The sequence below is a fragment of the Zootoca vivipara genome, chromosome 2 (assembly GCF_965207765.1).
Source record: "Zootoca vivipara chromosome 2, rZooViv2.hap1.1, whole genome shotgun sequence".
Taxonomy (NCBI): Eukaryota; Metazoa; Chordata; class Lepidosauria; order Squamata; family Lacertidae; genus Zootoca; species Zootoca vivipara.
Window position 1 is genome coordinate 29,177,259 of NC_142584.1, and position 12,399 is coordinate 29,189,657.

The window sequence follows — 12,399 nt, forward strand, 5'->3', positions numbered from 1 at the left end:
CCACTTTAACAATCCAATAAAATCACATTAAATATTCCAAATTTTACATTTGCATATCAATTAATTCAAATATTCTGCCAAATTATAAAAAAAAAATTAAGAGGACTTCCCATGCTTCAAGTTTGGAGGGTTCTGATCATCTCATACTTCTACTGCTTTCCATAGTCATTTCTGATGGTTCCGCTCATTCTTTCTGTTGTTAACCTTCATTCTTTCACAGTCTCTGAGTTGTTCCCACAAGCGAGTTAAAACAAACAAGGAGTAATTGTAATTTTTATCTTATTAAAGCTACAATTTATATGATTTTAACTTTAGGGGTTGAAAAACTTTGCCTTTGAGTAGTTTCCCTGATTCCTGATAAGTCTCTTGCTTGTGATTTTGAGCTAAGATTCATAATTTTCCCTGCAGACTTCATTATGTGAAATTCCCTTTATGATCAACACACTGCTGTCCTCCAAGCAAAGCACTTTTAGGTGTTAGAAGCAAGTTTTATACACTCATGGCTTGTGGCTCTTTCTTTCTCTCTGACCTTTGAATGTTTGCATTGCGATAGCAGTTAAAGCACCAGCATAAGTCAGGCGAATTAATCAAGCTGAATTTACCAACAGGCTCCCACACATAGATTGAGAAACCCCATGTAAAACAAATTGCCTTAAAATCCAGGAAAAAATATATATTTCAGGGCCATGTCTTCTAACAGTGTAGTGTGCATGGGTTGCCAACCTTTTTGAGCCTCTGAGCTCACTTACAAACTGGAGAAATTGTTGTAGACACCACACGCACGCAATCATAGGCACCAACTCCTAGGGGCCCAAGCAGTTTTGGCCCCCCAAATATTTTTTTTTGAGGTGGCTGGGCCCCCTCAATATTCAGATGACGTCACACAATATCCAATCCTTTGGAGAAGCTGGTGCCTCTACACTCACTGCAACCTATTCTATTGGCTACAATATATTGCTTCATTCAAGCTTAATTTCCATGGAGGAAGAGACCTATGAGTGCCATTGCTGGTGACCCCTAGTATGGTACTGTCATACTCTGGAAGTTGAATGGAATCCTTTCTGGAAGTCCATTCTACTTCCAAAACGTTCAGAAACCAAAGTGCGGCTTCTGCAGCCTGCAGCCAATCGGAAGCCTGCAGCCAATCGGAAGCTCGTCAGGTGTTCAGCTTTCAAAAATAGTTCACAAACCAGAACAGTCACTTCTGGATTTGCGGCATTTGGGAGCCAAAACGTTTGAGAACTAAGCTGTTTGAGAACCAAGGTACGACTGTAGTATCAATGTAGGAACTTCCCCTATTGCCAAAGTACATTAATCTCCCTGCACGCCTACCCCAACCTCTACTGTGGTGCCTCCCTTCTTTCACAGCTCTAGTATAGGCAGTGGCAGCCAAAGACCACTTCCAACATCAGCTCACTTCCTCTGGAAGCTGTTCCAAATGAAGGGGAGTGTGTGTTTGATTGTGGTGCATTTCTTCATTAAGAGTAGCGTGGATCAGCATGAGAGTTTCTTCTCTTTCAGGTTACAGTGCTTTACTAAGATATGAAGGCTTTGAAAGCGATTCAAGTCTCGACTTCTGGTGTAACATCTGTGGTCTTGATATCCATCCAGTTGGTTGGTGTGCAACAAGTGGGAAGCCTCTAGTGCCGCCTCGATGTACGTAAATCTGACTTTTAACAGGCTGACCTTTAGTTGAATTTATCTTATGCGCTCTGTACTGATCCTTTAACTTACATTACATACTCTCTTATGTTAAGTGTAAGTCTGATATGACAACATCTGTATATCTCTCTTTGTATTTATCATATGAACGGATGTGCTTGCGTCTAACTCGTGTTGTTGTCAAAATAGTTAAAAGTACTTCACGACGATAGCATATCTGGATTATCAGTAAATTCTGAAGACAATAAATTTTTGACATTGCTCATTCAGCGACTTGCAGTAAAAACTTTCAGAAGTGGTTAATGTCTGTTTGTTTTTCTGAATCTTGGCAGCCATTCAACACAAATACACAAACTGGAAAGCATTTCTGGTGAAACGACTCACTGGTGCCAAAACTCTTCCTCCTGACTTCTCTCAGAAGGTGAGGCTGGTTACAAAGAATACCCTTGTCAGCCTTTTTGGCTTATTTATTATAGAGCTTACAAAATGCTTTTGAGCACGAATATTCTAAAAGCTGTTACATTAAAAAAAGTTAAACAGTAAAATGCAATATGAAAATCAGAATTGGAGCGGAAAGCAAAAGCTGGCAGCAACAACAAAAAGCAGCAACTGTTGAACCAGAAATCAAAGTTTCCAAAGCCTAAATTATGAGACCACCACAGGAAAAGCTCTTTTCCTAGTTGGCAGTCTAAAGTCTGAAAGTGACGGTACCTGTCTTTGTTGACTGATCATGAAACTGGGTGTGGGAGGGGGAGCAGAACAGGGGAAGGCAACCCCTGTGATACTTGTGGGCAGTAGCAGATTCACATTATTGTTGTAGGTGGGTATTTGCAGAGGTACATATGTTAATGCTGCACGATTATATGTTTTCAGGTGTCAGAAAGCATGCAGTATCCATTTAAGCCTTCTATGAGAGTAGAAGTTGTTGATAAAACTCACCTCTGCCGAACACGGGTAGCAATTGTAGACAGCGTAATCGGAGGCAGGTTAAGATTGGTATATGAAGAAAGTGAAGACAAAACAGATGACTTCTGGTGCCATATGTACAGCCCACTCATACATCCCATTGGTTGGTCTCGGAGTATAGGACATCGGTTCAAAAGATCTGGTAAGCTCCTCTTGTGCAGAGTTTCCCACACACAAATTAATATATCACATTGATGTTCACATCAGCTTTCAAGATATGAGAGTCGGACAGAGGAAGATGCTACTTTGAGGTTTGCTTGCTTTTTAAACCATCAAGCGGTGTATACATTTTATGGAGTAAAAGTTTTTTTTTTAATGCTCTATTTGGTTTTGGTAGGTGTTTGTATTTTTAAAGGGTCACATGTTTGAAGGAGTAAATTAGAAATCTTCATCTTCGTTTTTCCCTTTTTCACAGATATTGCCAAGAAACAGGACTCTTATTTTGATGCACCCCCACATTTATTTGCTAAGGTATGATGTTTTGCAATGAACTTGATTTATAATGGAAGGAATTGTTCATCAGCATTGAAATTGAAATTGGAGAAGCAAATAGACTGTGATGCTGACCTGTGTTGCTTCCATTTGTTGCCTCAAAATAATGCTTTTGTGGTTTCTTTAGGTAAAGGAAGCCGAGTCAAGTGGAGAATGGTTCAAGGAGGGGATGAAATTGGAAGCCATAGATCCATTAAACCTTTCTGCAATATGTGTGGCAACAATTAGAAAGGTAAATATGTTAGTTTAATTTAGCTTGTAATTTCCGTTGCTATTGCTCTTAAGTGGATTTTCATTTTGTGTATTTATGTATTTTATTGTGTATTGTACTTCAATATATAATTAGTTGTTTTGTGATTTTAAAGTATTGCAAGGGGGCGGGGAATTATATTAAACAAACAAATCATATGGTCTGCCTCTGCTCTCTTAACTCATGTTTTTAAGGGATCAGGAGCATTACATAGGTACTGGTTGTAACCAGCATAGTGTTGTACAAAAATTCAGGAACCATATGGACAATATTGTTGTTTGTCTTAAAACAGGGTTGCCAAATCAACCAGTAGCTGAATTTCCCTTAAAACTTTTGCTCTTCACTTCCTGGTATTTGCCCACCTTTAAATTACTTTAACTTCTAAATCTTAACTTCTGTTTGTTTGTTTGTTTGTTTGTTTGTTTAGGTATTAGCAGATGGATATCTTATGATTGGGATCGATGGCTCTGAGGCAGCAGATGGGTCTGACTGGTTTTGTTACCATGCCACCTCCCCTTCTATATTTCCCGTTGGTTTCTGTGAAATTAACATGATTGAACTAACTCCACCCCGAGGTATTCATACCTTCTTGTGCATAAATCTATACATGTCTTGCAAGCCGTGTTGTGTGAAATAATTCATTTCTTTTTCCTTAAACTTGTTTCCAAAAATCATATCCTTCACACCTCTGTTCAAACTCTAGTTTGGAGTTGCCAATCGTCGTTCAGCAGACAAGTGTTTCATTATTGCTTGCTTAACTATCCTTTGGCTGGCTGGGAATGTTGCAACTCTCTTTTTCTGTCTTGGTTCTCCCATTTGCTTTTTAGACAGTGCAGAGTAAAGGAGTATAAGAATTGCCACTGCTGTGGCTTGCTGAAGTGGTGTAGATGGGACAAGCAGCTAGGCTAGGTGCATTACGGTTTAATGTCACCTCTTCATTAGTTATGATATCCTCAAAGTAAGTGGCACTCTTCTCACCTGTCTAGGCCAGACTGGCATAGTAACAGCACATATTCTGCCTAGTTTGATTGCTTGCTTCCTGTGATTTCCCCCCTAAAATCTGGGCTCAAGGTCATCCAGTGAATCTAGTTGGCAGGAGATTCAGGATAGGCAAAAGGAAGTACATTTTTGCATGACAATGTTAATGTGTAAAATTCTCTGCCCGATATGTGATGGCTACTATTTTAGATAGCTTTTAAAGGGAATTGGATAAATTCATGCAGGGTAAAACTGTCAGTGGGTGTCAAGGGTTTTTGTTTTTTTGTTTTGCATTTAAGGTTAGTGGGGTGGCCTCTTATTCAGAGCTCTGGATGTACATTTGTGGTCCTTTATTCCACTCTGGCACTTCTGCTGAGGGAAGGGCCATGATTCAGTGAGAGATCACATGTTTTGCATGCAGAGGCTCTAGGGCTGGATTCCAATGTTCTTCACCCCCAGTAAGTGTTCTAACTAGTGTTGTGATCTGTCAGCATCTGGAGGGCCCTCAATTGAGTTTCAAGCAACGACAGGGAAAGGGATCTCTGGTAAGGTAAAATAGACCTCTATCTGATACCTTGGAGAGCTTTTGGCAAAGTAGACTCTGCAGGGCTAGATGGACTGATGATCCCACTTGGGAGGAGTCACTTCATAGTTTATTCTAAGAAATGTATACCCTGTCCTTCCATGGTTATCAAACTGCTTGGGGCAGATTGTGTGTGTGTGTGTGTGTGTGTGTGTGTGTGTGTCTGTGTACAGATCAGGGCAAATGTTTTTTGTGATGTTACTACATAACTGTTAATACCTTGTAGGTTATGCAAAACTACCTTTCAAATGGTTTGACTACCTCAGGGAAACGGGTTCAGTAGCAGCTCCTGTGAAGTTCTTTAACAAGGTAAGTCCAAAATATTTCATAATTGTAGTGTACCTACAGTTTATGGTGCTCATTCCTTTGTCTGCCGCCCCATAGAATCTAGAAAATGTCTTCACATGTAGCTGTTACAGAAAGCAGCTTAACTATAAATAGAAAAGAGCACTGGCAGATAAGTACTTTCAGTAGATTCAACCTGTGGATTTAAGACTAATGAAATGCAATGGTGGTTGAAGAAGGAAAAGAGTTATCCCAGTATTGCAGTATTGGCATTTGAATGCTATATGAACACCTTTAGTTGGAACAGGAATATCATAGCTGGGATGTAGTGAATGCACCCATTTCTGTGCCTCTCTTCCTTGAGGATATGCAACACTGAAAAACTCAAATATTTTATGTCATGTATGCAAGTCTTGTTGTGCATGACCGTACCAAATTAAATTATTTATTTTTTAAGTAAAGCTTATTAAATCATTGGTTCCATTCTGAAGCCTACACTTCAGTTTCCAAAAACATTGTAATTTGGGGACATGGCATGGTTTGTACAGCAGAGGGAGAGAAGCGGGAGGTGAAAGCAGGGAGTGATAGGTAGAAGAATGAATATATTAGAGATTCAATTATCAAATACCTTTCTGTTTAACATGTTATATTAAGGGCTTTCCATGTTCACTTATGCACCAAAGTGCCAGGAAATTACAACTGTTAAAAGGGCCACACCCTCAACATATATATATCATTTAGGCAATATTGATATGTTATCCTATCCTGTGGTTAGTTCCAGCTTTACCACTACCTTGGGGGCTGGATGGCTGTCAGTGGTGGACCTAAGTACCAGATTTTTCTGTTCACTGAAATATACACATAGAGCCTATTTAGCTACAGTTTCCATTCCACCTTACAAGTACCAACTGACAACTAAAGTAAAGCATAACCCGGTAACTTGACTTGGGGTCTCGTGAACCCAGTATTTATAGCCAAAGTGAACTAAAGGTGCAGGTATAAAACTCTAGGAGATCCTTGGTAGAATGGGAGTGCTCACAAGTATATACCAGGAGAGAGAGAGGTTCTCTTACAGGGCTTATGGGAGAGGTGATTTTGAACGTGTTTTAATCACACAACTTTGCTTTTCAAAGCAATATGATGTGCTTGTCCTACTTCTCTGTTCCAGGAAGTTCCAAACCATGGGTTTCATGTTTCAATGAAGCTGGAGGCTGTGGACCTCATGGAACCTCGTCTAGTATGTGTGGCTACAGTAACTCGTATTATTCACCGTCTGTTGAGGATACATTTTGATGGCTGGGAAGACGAGTATGATCAGTGGGTGGATTGTGAATCTCCTGACCTCTACCCTGTAGGATGGTGTCAGCTAACGGGTTACCAACTACAGCCTCCTGCGTCACAATGTAAGTTGCCCTTAATTTCTCTCTGAACTTTCTATAGCTGAAACGTAGCAGACCTCTCTATGGTAAACTTTTTCATATCTTTGTTTCTATTTTTAGTTTTCAGTCTATTTGCTGTCATGTTACCAGCTAGCGCAAGGGTGTAGTCTGGGCAATTGGCTTGGACTTACACAACGCCATTTGCTTAATACTCCAGAGCTCAGACTGTTTTGCTCTGTAGTCAGTAATACTTCAGGGTGTTTGTCTTATCCTGTCCCTGTCACCACTGATATTTGGAAGGCAAATAAGAAAGCAAGTTGCTTTTAATGCAGTATTATTGGGAATCATGTATGGTCATGTAGATTAGCAAGTAATTTTGCATGTATTACTTTAATTAACTCATTTCCTACATGCTCCTCGAGGCAATTCACAAATATACAGTACAATAAAGAGATAAACAATGTATGTGTTTGCATTGTTACTATATTTTTATCCCATTGTTCTGACTTTTGGTTTATTTCTCTGATACATTGCAATCTTTTAATGATGCCCTTACAACGATCAGTTGTAGTAGAGTCATATAACAGGTTTAGCAACTTGGACTCTATTAGTTATCAGTTGTACTGAGCATATTTTAAAAGGCAGAATGGTTCTGATTGGCCCAGATGGTGTGCATTTTGTATTGTAAAATGATTTTACACGTGAAAGTATTAATCATTCCTGACTTGGGGGGAATGATTCTATGTAGTTTACTACCCTGCAACACAGTTGTTAATTCACATCTGGATCTTTTCGCTTCCTATCACGTTATAATCACTTTGTCAAATGTGGGATCAAATAACGTGATATTAAAAGAAATGAGGGGCTCTGTCTAAAATTTCAAGAATATTCTGCAGTTTCAAGAGGCACAGGGCTAAAATTATACTGAATATAGATGCTGCTGTCCACGAGGCTTCTGAAACACAAAGCATCTCATCTGCAGTGTTTTGCCTGCACACAAAAAGGTGTTCAAATCCACTTTCTTTTTAAAAACATATATTTCAGCATCAAGAGATGGTCAGTCAAGCTCGTCAAAGCAGAAGAAAAAGTCAAAGTCACAACAATACAAAGGACACAAGAAAAGTGGGTAACAAAAATTATTTGTTTTTACCTTCTTGCTCCAAAACTGCCTTTTTTTTCTCAGGAAAAATGATGGTTGTGAATGATGCTTTCTGTTGAAATGTTTTTCAAGCTTAAAGTGCATTATGGCACAAGGAAAACTTTTTAAACTGAGTAATTTTTTTGTCACGTGAAATAAAATAAAGTGCAAATATAAGTATTTTTTTAAAGCAAACTCTGTGGTAGTTTCTACTTAATATCTTGGTTTCAGTTTTAGGTCCTTTCATAGAAAACCTTTTTCTCTCCAGAATGATAAGAGATTGATTGATTTTTGTTTAGGGTAGTACTGTCATCTTCACCAATATAAGATAGATGATATATTTTATTAAGCCATGTTGTTCATAGAACTAAAAATTAATGCCCTTTAAAGGTTCACATAGAATAGCTTAGGCAAACTCAGCCCTCCAGATGTTTGGGGACTACAACTCCCATCATCCCTGACCACTGGTCCTGTTAGTTAGGGATGATGGGAGTTGTAGTCCCAAAACATCTGGAGGGCTGAGTTTGCCTATGTCTGACATAGAATTACTTTCAATCTAAAGTTAGAGAACAATCAGTTATAATAAATATACAGAGTAAAGTGAGGGTGAGTGTAGAAACAGAAATGAAGAATTATTTTTTGAAGCGAGAGCTTAGAAAAGAACTTCAGCGTAGAATGTTTTCTTGCGTGTCTTGACCAATATAAGGTTAAGTTTGACATTATTTTTATTTTGCTCGATTGGTTTTCATGCTGGTATTTTCATCTGAAAGATGACAGCTTTTTGTGGCTACAGGAGCTGGCAAGATTGATCTATAAATACCTATGGAGAGTCTGAAACACTGGAAAGACTTCCTTGCATAGGGAAGTGTAATGAAATTGTACTATATTTTAGCCAAATTAGATTTTAATTTGAAAACTTTATTTTGGACAGGCACACATTACAGTGGAGCTGTTAAGTGTCCCTTAATGGCTCAGCCTACATGGAACTTTTAATTTTGTTCCAGGCAGTGTAGATCATTAGAATTGAAATGAAATCCATTGTACATTGTATTCCTTTGTATTTTTATTCTGAAGCAAGTCCCACAGGTGTGGTTCAGATACTTGGTTTACAGTTTGCTAAACCATGATTTTTAGGAGCTGGAAACAAGTGATGGAACCACCCCCTCCCACCTTTGACACCTTCCTTCCATCTTGTTTACACCTTGGTTTAATAAAACCACAGTTAATAGTTATGTCCAAAACAGGAAACTGTGGTTTAATGTGAGTTTTACCAATCAGGATTTTAAACTCTGAAGTTGGTTTAAGATCCTTGTTGGTAAATCAATATTAAACCACAGTTCCCCATTTTGGAAAGAGCAGAGAATGTTGGTTTGATTAAACTAGGATGCAAGCAATGAGGAAGGAGCTTGTGGTCTCGGTGCTTGTTCCCATTACTAAAACTGGATTAGTACACATGGGAGTAGAACATACAAACCAGTGGATAGCCTTTCCTGAGTGTGTTTAGGTGTGTTTAGGATTGTAGCCTCAGCCAAATTCCTTCTGAAATGCCAAGTTTCCCACTTATATTAAACAACAAACGGAGAGCATGACCAGTCCATTGTATCTGGAGCAGGTAGGAGCATGTGTGAGTTGCATGGGGATGGGGAGGAAGGTGAATCCTGGTGTATCTGCTAACATACTGTATCTTGCCCTGTAGAACTGGCACTTTCTTTAGATTGAATTCTGTTATTTTATTGGGAAACAGAATGTTGTTTCTTTTTCGATTTCTAGAAAGGCTCAAACACCCAATTAGTAGAGGTGATCTTCTCGCTTTTAATAGCTCCACAGCATACAATTTGTTACTACTTACAAATACCTTAACTCTCTCTTTCCCCTTTATCACGACAGTTAATGCGAAGTCATTAATTCCAATAATGAAGTCCTTAGCGTTGCTTTAGAGTTAGACAGATTTTAAATTCACAGAGGGATATAGACATTTTCAAAGTAATAAGGCTAGGACAAAACCTGTTTGCTAAAAATAAGACTCTAAAATGATGTTGGTGCTTGTTACTCTTTCTGCACCTTTCTTAGCTCAACCCTTAATTTAAAGAACTCTTCTGAGATGGAGGAACTGACAACCATGGAGACTATTGTGTAGCAAGCCTCTTGTTTCATCCTCTTTGTTTGCTTTTGACTTTGCTCTATGGCGATTGTCTCCTTTGATCTGACCCCATTAAAAATAATAATGTGTTGGAGCCTTAGGTGAAGTTCAGCTAAAATGCTTTATTTTATGTGGCAGGACTTAACTCCTTGAATGTGTACTATTTGATAGTGAACTAAAAGGAAAGTTCTTAATCTGCCTCTGTTTATTATGAGATGGAAACAACTAGTCTGATTAGTCCTACTGTATGTTGATTTTCTGCTCAGACTCTTGGCATTTTAAGTTGAAGAAAGCTTGCTTTATTTACCTTGCTTTTACTGTAGGAAACTGTAAACTAATGCAGTTGGATTAATTCATGACAGTGCCTTCTTCTTACAAGCATTTAGTAGTCATATTTATTATATTTATATTAAAAATTATAAGCTGCTTTTTAGCCGAAGAGGCCTCAAAGCAGTGTACAACAGCTACATAATGCAATAAGCATTTAAAATAAATAAATAAATAAATAAATAAATAAAAGGAATTCACACTTCCGTCCTTTTTTTGGAGCAGCTCTTCAGATTGGTCATGTAGGCACTCTTCACTTATCAAGACACAAGGGATTTGACTGAGGTATCGTAGAAAGTAGTTTTCTGTATAGCAAAGCATGTGCTTAATTGGTGTGACTTTAACTATCTATAAAAACCCTTAGTTTGCAGGTTTTACACCTAGGTTAGCCTGTGATTTTAAATTGCTACAGAGGAGTAAATCCAGATGTGAGACGAGCAATATGAAACCATCATTTTTTTCACTAACAAATTTGTATTTCTTCCATAAAAGAGAGTGGTAAATTTAAGGTGATTCCTGAAAATGTGTTGTCATAGGAGGATGTTTCATAGAGTTCTGTGGCTCTGCCATGAGTCACCAGCAACACTTTCCAAAATAATTCCCTTGGCTGTAGTTAATGAAGATGTGGGCATGCACCGAGGTGTCCATAAGTCCAGTGAGCACCAACTGGAGGCCTTTCTCAGTGAGTGATTAGTCTTGAGTTGCTTTAACACACTTTGATCTAAGTGTTTTACTTTAGTTTGACTTGATGTTTAGAGAGGAAGATACCAGTTGGGAAGAAGCCTGTCAGTTTGTCGAGCGTCCCCATGACAGGTGGGGTGCGGAGGAGCTTCTCTGGTGATGAAGAGTTGACTCCTCCTCAGTATCGAACCCTTCCAGCACAGACAGCCCCGGAGGCCTGCCAGCCTCCCAGGACTAGCAGAGAGTTCAGTCCCAGCCTCAAAACAGGTAATTGGTCATGTAAAAAAAATTCGCTTATTAATGGAGGGCAAAATTGATTGAGGATCAAGCATGGTCAGGCATGAAACATGCTGACTCATTGCCGCCCCCACTTTTCATTTAAAAATAGAAAGAACATCCATTTCCTCCAGTATTTGCATCAGCCCATAAGCCCATCTCATTGAATTAATCACAAGTGTTGAGTCCCTGTTTTTTCCTGCTGCTTCAGAACTCAGCAAATCTCTTCAGAATGAACTAAATGGAAGTGCTTTCAATGTAGAGATACTGAAACAAAGTGAATAAGTGCCAATAGATTTCAATTATCACTGGATATTATTTTATATCCTGGATGTCATATACAAAAATAATCTATGGTCACCCTGAAAAAAGAGGGAAACTAGTTTTGGAAGATTTTAAAAACATCACCCCCAAAACTTAATAGACCTCTGTCAACAGCTTCCCATATTTTTCTTTAAGCTGAAAACAGATTTCAAATGAATATGTTCCCAAAATAAGTCCCTGTTGTGTGTTACTATTCTGATTTTCATTCTGACACAACGATCAGGAGAAAATGAGCAGAATGAAAGGGATTGAGTCACACTTGAGATGAATACAAACGGTGTAAGCTTGACACAGATGCCTCTTTCCAGATGTAAGAGAATTGAAAGTACAAAGCGACTTACTCTCAACAGTGTTTAGTGTGGGAATAGGTACTTATTTAGTCTGAAGTAGACTAAATTCAGGACAGGAGCTTATATTGTCAGTCTAATTCAGAGCTCCTCTACGGAGATCTCCCCCACTTACTAGTACCTTGCTGGGCTTAATAGTGGAAAGGGTAGCACTGCATGCGCAAAGGCTACTGGCAGGCTCATTAAAGTCTTGTCAATGTCCACATTTAGGTTGAAACAAAATAGCCTGTTGACCTTGGGGCTGATAAAGGTGCCCACTTAGAAAAGGTTATAAAATATGCTAGGTTCCAACCCTAGAAATATAAACAAGTTGGGTCTGCTCCCCTTCCTTGTGAATGGCTAGAAATATGGCTAGATTGGGAGGTTCTTTTCTGGACATAACCCAATTTGCACTCAACCAGAATCTATTGTAGGATCTTTCCTGTTCCAGGGGGGGCTTTGCAGTTTTCAGGCATGGACACAGATGCATATTGTCATGTACCTGTGGCATGATTGGCATGTTCCTGTGCATAAAGGCCACGGCAAAGGCTGCAGTTTGCTTGACATGAGTCAGTCTTTGCCTGCCAGCCCC

General features: G+C 38.9%; 1 protein-coding gene across 11 annotated transcripts in view; it reads left to right on the forward strand.

Moving 5' to 3' along the window:
* Positions 1 to 12,399, forward strand: part of MBTD1 (mbt domain containing 1) — a 44,422-nt gene that overhangs the window by 23,108 nt on the left and 8,915 nt on the right. For 7 of the 11 annotated variants that reach the window (XM_088663052.1, XM_088663054.1, XM_060271891.2 and 4 more), the window contains 10 exons: positions 1,522 to 1,656; positions 1,995 to 2,083; positions 2,536 to 2,770; positions 3,044 to 3,099; positions 3,248 to 3,352; positions 3,798 to 3,945; positions 5,158 to 5,240; positions 6,385 to 6,619; positions 7,640 to 7,717; positions 10,957 to 11,148. In XM_088663052.1, coding sequence (XP_088519178.1) covers positions 1,522 to 1,656; positions 1,995 to 2,083; positions 2,536 to 2,770; positions 3,044 to 3,099; positions 3,248 to 3,352; positions 3,798 to 3,945; positions 5,158 to 5,240; positions 6,385 to 6,619; positions 7,640 to 7,717; positions 10,957 to 11,148 — 1,356 coding nt within the window. The remainder of the gene's footprint in view (positions 1 to 1,521; positions 1,657 to 1,994; positions 2,084 to 2,535; positions 2,771 to 3,043; positions 3,100 to 3,247; positions 3,353 to 3,797; positions 3,946 to 5,157; positions 5,241 to 6,384; positions 6,620 to 7,639; positions 7,718 to 10,956; positions 11,149 to 12,399) is intronic. The other 4 variants (XM_035104327.3, XM_035104328.3, XM_088663056.1 and 1 more) reach the window with 1 other exon arrangement.